Below are 11,058 nucleotides of genomic sequence, written 5' to 3'. Positions count from 1 at the left end.
AATAACGTGTAAAAATAATATGAAAGCAAAAAAATTATTAATTCTAATTTTGCTTGGAAGAAACAAGTTACTCAACAGAAAATAGGTAAAAGTATGAAGACAAATGCATCCCTACAAAATAAGTCAAATAATATTACTAAAATATACATTCAAAGAATAGAAAGAACAATATTGAGCTCTGACTCATATCTCGATTTTTACATCAATAGAAAATAATGCTCCTAAACCATTTACGAAGAGATATGCCAAAAATAACATAATAAAGCCTGCCTTAATACTTTATGCAGCTGTTTACTCTAGCATCACCTTACAGCAAATATGCAAACTATCACTACCTTACTAAAATAATAAAAATGGCAATTATTAAAAGGCACCACACAAACATGAAAATAACTAAGTTGAGATTGAGTGATTATTTTTCTAGAAGTTATAACATTGTTAAATAAAAAATTAATAGAAGTGCCCAGCATCAAGTTGACAAAAGTCTCCTTATTTTGACTGCAAAACCAAATTATAATTACGTATATTAAGTAAGGTAAATGTTTTGATTAAAGATCTAGCCATAAGTTACCAACTGACCCTAGCTTCCTGGGATAAATATCATGACTTTGTGAAACATAAAAATTTCTAATGTTCTATAATTAAGGCATTATTTCTATCTCTAAAATTAATTAAACAAAGGAAAACTCAGCATCTGGACACCTAAACACCTGGTTCTTAACCTTGAAATGTACATTATGCAGCCTTTATTCTATATATCTTCAAATATATTCCAAGTTTCAAATTTCAATTTTACTAATTACTCCAAGTCACAAGATACACTCACTTTTGACTTAGGCTTCAAGGGGACAAACCAAATAGGAATAAGTTTATCTGAGCTGCAACCATACCTTAGATTTCATAAGTGAAGTGATTCCTATTTGAGTCTGAACAGACGAGGCCGAACACCAAATTTGGCTATGAAGGACACCCTTCTGGCAGGCAGATGCCTTTCTCCGCAATTTTGAATAGTGATCTTTTCAGATCACATGAGACTGTATTATATTAGATTTTCCTTAGTCACTGCTTGTGGGCTAACATTCCACAAGTGTAAAGTTATTTCTCTTTTAATTTTCACTCTTAAGGTAATCAAAGAGTCCAAACACCAAATCATCATTCAAATGAAAAGGAAAATCATGTTTTGCTTTAGCCAAGGAACTGGGAAAGATTATCTAATTGGTTTTATTCTCTTCTAATTTCTATGATTAGTAAAGATACTCAACAATGCAAATGAGCATGTTCTACTTTCATAATGCATAAATAGATGTAGAAATAACTTTTTCTATTCATTTTTTCCTAGTAGTTTCAGCAAGTTCATTTAACCTTAAGTGGTTGTTTCCTTTGTTCTCCCTGTTTTGTGGATAACAAGTTCTCTAATTTAAAGCAAGTAGGTTTAGGTTATATTTGTATCACTTAAAAGTTTTTATAAAATAATCCATTTATTTCATTCGATATGTTAGATAGCACTTCACCAAGCACCGCCCCATTATAAATAAATCTGTATGAAAAGCTGCACAACACACAGAGAAACACTATAAAATTGAAAGACTTGACTGCCATGGGGTCATATTATATTAAAAATCATTGATTACATCAGTGACAGGAAAAAAGTTTAGACAAAGTACTTTTTTTTGGACAAAGTATTAAAAACTGAATTAGAAGAAAATCAGAGTCCTTAAAAGTTATTTTCTCCATGAGCAGTGATTATGCTTTTAATTCAGTAACATCATAAACTATTCTTTAAATTTTGATTTAAATAGAAGACTGTATACAAATGTTCTTAAATCATATTTACAAAATTTAGTTTTAAATGCTGCATTGCAGCAATTCTCTATTTATTATGAATCAGGATCCAAGAAAATGAACAAAACAAATTAAGAGATGATTTTACCCAGAGATTTTCTAATTCCGCTCCTCCCAGCTGCGCTTATAAATTCCCAAACAAGCTTTTAAAAAATAATTCATTTTAAAACATTGGAAAAAAAAGCCCCTCAGAGTAAGTAGTCACTATATACAAGAAACCAGTGCCTGAAAACAATGAACTAAACATAAACACGTTGCCTTACATTTTTTAAGGCTATGTCATTCTGTTGTAATGTATTTTTGCTTATACTTTAAAAAAACAGACTATCAGTTTACCTAAAGGCCAACTAACTGTTCACTGCCGGTTCACAAATCAATCACCTATTCATTACTTCCAATGTTATAATTTAAATGTATTTACACCACTTAAGAAATTTTGAAACAGAACTTACAAATAACTTTCTCCAATGGAAACCTAGAATAAATTTATGTTTACTGTGATAATTATTTGTTTTCTTTTGGCTCTTTCTTCATGATTCCATGTAAAATAAACCACCCTAAAGGAAGAGGATTACTGCTCTTAACGTCTCCACCTCGGTCTCGCTATGACGTCATTAATGAGCGAAGAGTTTTTCTTGTGGATTTGTTAACGAAGAACCTGCCTGACAGTCTTCACACAGTAGTAGTAGTTGTCAGTTGTCAGTGACCTAATAACTTGCCTGCCTAAAGCCTACCAAGAGCGATGTGGAGCTAAGACATTCATTTTCTACAGGTGAATTCTGGAAACCTTTACATTAAAACCCTAAAGAACTTTAGTCCGGTCTTAGATGTCAATGCTTTCAATCGTCAATGTCCCATCTCCTGGGACCTCTCTGCCCTATTTCCAAATTAAATAGCCCAAACCCTACAGTACTAAATATAGAATACAATTAGAGGGAAAATTAGCATATTTAAATTTTGTACCATGATAACAATGTAAAAAGCTTCTACCACATGGCATTACCAGGAAAGGTGAATTTAATTTTTAGTCATAGTTCACTGTTCTGTATGCAGTATTTTACTACCCATTTTTTAATCTCCTTGAACCAGGAAGTGTTTATATTCAGAGTCCTTTCAATACCAGAGATCAGACCTCAAAAATCCTCACGTTCTGGTCTCCCTGACAATGATCAGCCAACTCTGGTTAGGTCTGACACTACAAAGGAACAATATCTCACTATTCTTAGGCGTATCAAAATCAATATTCTTCCAGGTAAATCTTAATTGTATAAGTATGAATCTAATACTGGTCAATTTTTATCTTTTTTATAAGCTTGCTCTTGTAATACTTTCTGTCTGATACACGCACACAAACTTAACACTTTTTCCTAGGCTGTTATCCCACAAAACTCCGTAAGACTGGAGATTCTGTATCTTTCTGAGCACGTACTGACCCAGTCAGAATCAGTCAGAACTGCGAGAAAATTAAACAAAGTTGATCATTCCCATTTCAAAAGAAAACTTAACTATTTCTTTTTACAGTCTTCGATTTGCCATTTGTTAACATGGGAAGTCATTCGTCATTCAAAAGGCGAGTGGGTGAACATTTGAGGTGTTAGCATAGCTGCAGTTATTTGGTGGTTTTTTCTTCTCCCCGGGAAAACAATATGGTTCAACACCTAGTTCTGTGTTTCTATAAAACTAAGTATCTTTACTATTTAAGGTAGAGAAGGGCTGGTCTCAGAGCTCAGTGTTCCCAGTTGAACTTTATTCTTCCTTATTTTACGAATAGGTAAACGTGAGGGTAGTCCAAAACACCAAAAGCATCAGCAACCGTAACTGTACACACATAAACACGGACAGCTATGCACTAAACTTGCTTCCCGGACGGTTCCTCCAGTGCCCCAGGTCGGGGAGTGTCCCAGACTGCGACTGGGTGCCTCCCGTCTCGCGGCGCTGGAGACCGGGGTGGGGGCGACCCAGGAATGCCTGTGGAGCTGCGCAGTCTCCCTCCCCTGGGTTATCCGAACCGGCAAATCCCGCGAGGGCGGGCTGGGGCACCACCGTTGCCTCTCGATTCTGCACCCCGCTACTTCCCTAAACTCCCGGCCCAGCCAGGCCCGAAGGAGCGAAACGGGAGTGGGCGAGGGTGGCAAGGGTCACTCACCGCTATCATGACCGTGTCTTCTCCCTGAAACTTGGCGATGTACTTATCGCCGCGGTTCACTTCGGACTCGTTGAGAGGTCTGAAGCGACACATCACTTTGATGTTGCACTCGGCCGGGTCCGCCATCTTCCTCGCGGCCGGGGCCGGCAGCCGGGAACCACTCCCCGCCTCTCAGTCTCGGAAAAAGGGGGCCGGGGCTGAGAACCTGGGGTCGCGAGGCCGTGAGAGTCAGCAGTCGGCGCGCCGCGATTCCCCGGCGAAGACGGCCGGGGAGCTGGGGCTCCAAGCGCCGGCGCCGGCAGCCGTCGCCCTGAGGCTCACTTCCGACCCATCATGGCAGCCATGGCGGCGGCGGCACCGGGTAGAGCGTCTGGGGTTTTCAGCTTCTCCCTCGCCGGCCTGGCAGGCTGCAGGGGCTGGGGAGATTCTGGGGGCCGGGAAAGGGGCCCCCTCCTTCCTCCTCGTAAAGAGCAGGCCGCGCCCACCCGTCGGCCCGCTTTGCTGTCTGCTTGCCGGCTACTGCCCGAACTCTCCTGAGGCCGCAGTCCCGCGGCTGGGCGGCGGGCTGGGCGGCGCGGGAGGAGGACTGCGCAGGCGCGTGGGTCCGGGCGGCCGGACGACCAATCAGCGCGCGCGCCGGCCCGCCGTCGGTTCGTCCGGCGTCGGTTCGGCAGCCGCTCCTCGCCGGCAGTAGCAGATTCAAGTTTTACCGGATCCAGGCTGGCGGTGGTGCCTTCCGACTCCGCGCGGCGACTCCCCGCCACCATCCTGAGCCGCCGGACGATTCCCCAGAGCCAACACGGACGCGCTTAGCTTTCTTTGGAGAAGAAGGGGTTTGTTGTAACTTCTTAATGTTGTAGTTTGTTTAAATAAAATACTATATTCCTATAAGGAAGTATGTGCTTTCAGTTTGGTCGGGGGCGGGGGTGGGGAATCAATCCTGGCCCACGTATTGAGAGCACGTTTCCTAAAAAGGAGGATTTGAATGACGGGTGGGACGTGGCTCTCTAGTTGAACCGGTGGCGCCTTCCTGAGAGAGTGGGTTGGGGAGACAGGAATAAGAAAGTGAAAGAAATTTCTCCTAAGGAGTGAAGAAGGTTGCTGGAGAAATGTGGCACAGTAGGGTGAGGTGGGAGAAGAACCCCTGTGTTCCTCTGTCATCCTCGGCTGCCCTGGCCTGGCACCCCAGCCCTGCCCACTCTGTCTCGCTCGGACTCAGAGGTCCCACCTCCCGATAATGAACGCGTGGAACTCATCAGTCTCAATACCGCAGGAATGACTGACCTGGGGCTAAAGATGGTCTTAAAAGGCCTAGATAAATTTGTGGATTACACTCCATAGTTGACTTCACCTTATATTTTTAGAAGATGGGTACCATGAAAGTTCTTTGTGTGGAAGTGGGTCTGAGGTAAGGAGAACTGCAATTGAGACAGGAGTCAGATACCCTGCGGCAAGTAGGATAGGGGTCAGAAGGAGAAAGCCAAGAGGAAAAGAAGGTCACAAGAATGTGAATATGCTTAGCTAAGATAAATGTAACCAATAGTGGTTTTACTTTAGCCATAACATCTTTACGGTAAAAGGGAGAATTCCTTTAATTGGAGCATGTGCACAGCTGAGGCCACTTGTCCCTGAATGAACTAGATTTGTTAGCATAATAAAAAAACACACCTACCAGCTCCACGACAGTTTACAAATGCCATGGCAACCCCCAGAAATTTACCCTATATGGAGGAAAAGAGTTCCAAGAACTCTCTACCCCTTTCCCGGAAAATCCATGAATATTCTGCCCCCAGTTTAGCACAGCATTAAGATTCCACAAAAAAGAACGGACCTTAACCCTAGGGGACACTGCTCCTCTGTGGTTCAGTCCACTCAGCTCTTTTCTGTAAGAGTGTACTTTGCTTTCCAATAATCCTCTCTGCTTTCGCTCATCTCTCATGTCTGAACTCTTCTCTCACTTGTGCCCCTGCATTTGAAATCCTTTCTGCGTGGAGGGCAAGATCCCTCTCTGCCAGGGTAGGCGGTAGTCTGCGCCAGTATCACAATGACAATTGGGAACCTTTCTTCTGGTCCGCAGTTTTTGTTTGTGAAATGAAGGATTGGGCTATGAAAACCTCCGATGTCTCCTCCTCCCCCCGCCCCCCATGCTCACCCAGTCATCCTAATAACCTCCAGAAACAAATCCAGAGTTCAACAGATTCAGGTTTATTGATCCACTGCAATGAGGAAGGGCTCACACCAGAGAAGCCGTGGAGGATCTCACCGAAGGAAAAGATTGAGTTATCTCAGGGTTTTTATGGGAAGTGTGGAGTTTTGGGAAAATTTAAATGAAGCAATGTTTTAAGCGGCTCCAAGCAAAGCAGATCTGTGAGTAAAGGCATCAACATCAGGTCCGGACTACAGCAGACCCCAGGTCCTATTTCCTTGAATACTACAAAGTTAAGATAGATGTGAAATATCTTCAGAAATCCCTTTTTCCGAGCTCTTCACTTGCCTTGGAAATCCAGGCTTCTTTTCTAAGTCTTAAATCCTTCAGGCAAGAGTGGGATTATTTATTTGTAATGATACAATCTCAAGGAGCCGTTTCTAACATTCTATGATTTTACAGAACCAAGTTTCTCAGTGGGTAAGAAATCAGTAGTCACTCAAAGAAGGTTGTTGTGACACTTTATGGATGTAGGATGTCCTTAAGAGAAATACTTTTTCTTGTTCACTTTGTAGCTGGCTTTATCTGTGGCTGTTATATTCCAGTCTGATGAATGAAGGGTAGATTTTTACCTTCTCACTCCTTAAGTTTTATTATTCTTCATCTGGTTTCTTCATCATATCTATATCTTGTCATCATTATCTCTAATTTGAGAAGAAGACAGCTCTCTCCCTCCCTATAACTAATGTTTCAGTTACATTTGGAATTCTTACCAACTTCATCCAATACCTGTACCCTGTCAACAGTCAACATCTTTTTACACCTTTGATTTCTCCCTTTTCCCAGCTTCCTGGAAGGCAAAAAAGGGAAACAAATATGCTCTGCCTCCTCATCTTTAAAACAACAATGAAACCTACCCCCTTCATTGGTTTCTGTTGGCTAGTAGCCTTCTGTCAAAGAAAAACAGAGCCAGACGCTATCAAGTGGTAAGGACAGATTTTAATCAATACAGTATTGCAAGGGGGAAGAGAGCCCAGAGTGAACTGAACTCAGCATGGAATTGTACAGAGATAATTGGATGTTATAAAGGGAGAAAGGGATGCAGAGGGGGATGAGCTGGGACCCAGTAGAGCCAGGGAAGTGAAAAATTACAAAAAGAGAGAAGAGAAGGCGGGGGCGGGGGGTGGGGGGGAGTTGGTCCATGTGAAACCCATCTGGGCTTGTTAACTGGCACTAATGGAGGTTATGTACCTTCCCTCCCAAGAGGCTGGGAGACTGGGGTCTTATCTTCAGGTGTTGGCTGGAACAAATGGTATCTTTTTGGTGGTCTTGACTTTTCTCATTAAGGCACTTTAAAGGAGGCTGGGGTCATCCCAGGGATGTGGCTTTAAGCTGTTAGAAACTGTTAGTGTTTGTTCAAGTCTTTATGGGCCAAGTTTGAGGCCTAACTGAGAAAGGGTTCATAGGAGCCTGGCTAGAGTCTGGTCAGGGAGAGAATCTTTGTCACTTCTCGCTGCCATTAAATGGGTGAAGTTGACTAGAGGGACTGTGTCTGACCTCTCAGAGGCAGCGCCATCCGATAGGGCAGTGGCTACTCAACTCTCGCCACAGGAGAATGTGGGCCCGACACTGTCAAGTCTTCCTATTTTCTAGAAAAGGCATCCAGATTTCATTAAAACTCCCAATTTTTATATCAAATTAAATTGACCGTTAATTTAAAAATAATTTAAACAATGTTTGAGCTAAGTGAAACATGCCTGTGTACTGGGTGGAGCAGGTGGGCCCCCAGTTTTCAACCTTTGCGGGATGTCTTGAAGGCTCTGTCCTCAGGCCCTGCTCTCTTATCTCTGAGCTCACTTCCGCAACAGTGGCTGGAATCTCTCACCTACGTCTCTCACCTGTTCATCTGTGTGGCATTCCGTCTCTCCAGCTGCTTATCAGCTACCTGGTTTAGGGTGTTGTACCATAACCTCAAACTTAGCATTACAGAAATGAAATTAATTGTTCTTCACTCCCTGCCAATACTTAATATTCAAGAGTGAGTACTCAGCTCTCGAGTTTCCATGACACCAGTTGAATAGCAGCAAGATTACTCGCTGGTATTTCAAATATCAGCATTCTTCCATATGTCCAGGCTAAAAAAGTTACAATCACCTTTAACTCTACTATTTTCTTTATCCCCTACACCTGCAAAAGAGAAACACGGTCATCTGTATCTGAAGTTCCTCAGCTTCTACTCTGCCATTCCCCTAAGTCCCCAGCTCAGAGGAGCTGAGGAATGACTGATCTAGAGCAATGATTTTCAAATTCTTCTCCACAGAAACAGAGATTCCAAAGAGGTGACTTTGGGAGACTCCATGAGTATGGGGAGGAAAGGAAGTAGATGGAAAGGCAGCGGAGTGAAGCTCTGGAAACCTACCTGCTCGAGGCACTGGCTAACTTCTGCTGCCTTTTGACTCTTGCCTCTTCCATCCTGTCCTCCTGCACAAAAGATTCTGGAAGCTTAGGCTTCATGAAAACAAAAGCCAGAAAGGGAAGTGTCTGCAAGAGCCTTCTGCTTTCAGAGCTGGGCAAGGGAGCACAAAGAGCCTGACTGTCATCACAAAACCAGGAAGGAGAAAAATGCTGTGGGAAAAACAAAATATTTCTAAAACGTGTCCTATCTCACTACTAAGGAATAACGGTATCAGGCAGCAAGGGTTTAAGAAATATTTTCATGGGGAAACAAAAGATTGAGTTTAAAAAAACCCTGGGTAATGCCAGTTTTTCTTCCAAATATAGAACAGACTGTCATTATTTAACATTAGCAGCGAAACAGTAGGTTTCCTTGACAGTACAGTTTGAGACTCCTTAACATAACTTTTTCTTATGAAAATGTGAGTGGTGCTTTCACCTATACGGATTAAGAACATTAATTGGAAGTTAGTCTCCAGGGACTATCCTCCAATGAACCATGCCTCCCTGGATTCACACCTGTGTGTAGCCTCTCTCCTTGAATCTCGGCCCTATGGCTCGCTGTATCATGCACAATGTGGCAGAAGTGTGACAATATGTGGTATCTGAGACTAGGTCAAAAGAAGCCTTGCAGCTTCTTTTGGAACTTGCAGCTTCTAGTCTCTTGGAACACTCTTTCTAGGAGCCCTGAACTGGCAAGATGCCCAAGCACCCTGGAGAGGCCATATATAGGCACTAGGCAGGAGTCCCAGCTGATTCCAGCCTTTCAGCCATCCCCACCCAGGGGCCAGACGTGTTAGTGAAGCCTCCTTGAACCCCAGCACACCCACCAGTTGCACACCAGTGAGTAATCTCAATTAACACCCTTGGAGCAGAAGAATCACCCAGCTGAGGCCTGCCCAAATTTCTGACTCATAAAATCATGAGATTATAATAAAAGGGTTAGTGTTTTAAGCTGCTCAGTTTTGAATAATTTGTTACCTAGCAGGAGCTCCCTGGAATAATAACCTAAAACTTGGAACCTAAAATTCATCTCCTGGAAATAATCCTATGAAATGTTACTTATGTATAATGAATGTACTTAGATTATATTGTAGATTAATTATAAATTAAGTAGTTGGAGGGGATCTAAGAACATAACCACTATGATAACATTATTAGCGTGAGAAAATATGTTTTATATTTCATGTGAAATGACTTTTTAAAAATGTTCTTTTAGAATAGGAGGCTATAGCATTTTTCTTTTTCAAACGTGTAAAGACACACCTGTTCCTTTCCATTTCCACTGACCCTTCCCAGTCCAGGGCTTCACTACTTTAGCCCTAGAGTGTAAAAGGTCTCATCTTCTTTCCCATTTGATCATTCAGTAAATATGGATTGAGTTACCACTATGGGCCACATGCTGAGTTAGGTGCCGGGGATACAATGGTGAAAAAAACTAAATAATTCCTCCCATGTCCACTATTTTGCCTGCAAGTTTCAGATTAACTTTCCTAAAACGTTGCTTTTATTACATCATTTCATTGCTCAAGAACCCACAACTCCCTTTTTCCTATTCAAGCAAGTTCAAGTTCCTCTGCTTGGATTCCAAGGCCTTCCGTCACCTGACTTCCCCTTGTAAATGCAGGGCGTTCCACTGCTGCACAGCTTACTTTCTTAACTCCTGGAGACTGGCCTTTTCACTTTCCCTCCTGATCATTTGCTCATTTCAAAGTCATGCTGATCTCACCATGTATGTACCTTATGCTTGTCCAAATCCTATCCGTTTTTTGTCAGTTCCACCTTCTGCAAAGGGTTTTTTAGCATTTCATTCACAATTGCTAGATCATGTATGGGCATGGTGGCTCATACCTGTAATCCCAGCACTTTGGAGACCAAGGTGAGAGGACTACTTGAGGCCAGGAGTTCGAGACCCCGTCTCTACCAAAAAATAGAGAGATTAGCTGGGCGTGGTGGCACACACCTGTAGTCCCAGCTACTTGGGAGGCCAAGGCAGGAAGATCACTTAAGCCCAGGAGTTTGAGGTTGCTGTGAGGTAATGATGATGTCACTTCACTCTACTATCCTCTTGCCCGGGCAAGACCCTGTGTCAAAAACAAACAAACAAACAAACAAACAAAAAACAACAACAACAAAAAAAACCCAAAAAGAGAATTCCTACAATTGCTAAATATGGTAGTTCTATTTTTAATTTTTTGAGGATGCTCCCTACTGTTTTCCATAATGGCTCTACTAATTTATGCTACCACCAATAATGTGCAAAGGTTCCCTTTTCTCCACATCCTGTCCAACACTTCTTATTTTTTGCCTTTTTGATAATAGCCATTCTAACAAATGTGAGGTATTTCATTGTGGTTTTAATTAGCATTTCCCTGATGATCAATGATGTTGTGCATTTTTTTCACATACCTATTGGTCATTTTATGTCTTCTTTTGAAAATGTCTACTCAGGTTCTTTGCCCATTTTTTA

At 42.3% G+C, this 11,058-nt stretch overlaps 1 protein-coding gene across 1 annotated transcript in view; it reads right to left on the bottom strand.

The window, feature by feature from the left end:
• KIF5B (kinesin family member 5B) overlaps positions 1–4,545 on the bottom strand; it is a 118,776-nt gene extending 114,231 nt beyond the window's left edge. The window contains exon 1 of the mRNA XM_012654843.1: positions 3,989–4,545. Within this exon, the coding sequence (XP_012510297.1) occupies positions 3,989–4,114 (126 nt within the window). The 5' untranslated portion in view covers positions 4,115–4,545. The remainder of the gene's footprint in view (positions 1–3,988) is intronic.
• Positions 4,546–11,058: the final 6,513 nt, after the last annotated feature.

This window comes from Propithecus coquereli, unplaced genomic scaffold (assembly GCF_000956105.1).
Source record: "Propithecus coquereli isolate 6110/MARCELLA unplaced genomic scaffold, Pcoq_1.0 Scaffold45, whole genome shotgun sequence".
In the NCBI taxonomy this organism is placed as follows: Eukaryota; Metazoa; Chordata; class Mammalia; order Primates; family Indriidae; genus Propithecus; species Propithecus coquereli.
This window is presented reverse-complemented; position numbering and strand designations above follow the sequence as displayed.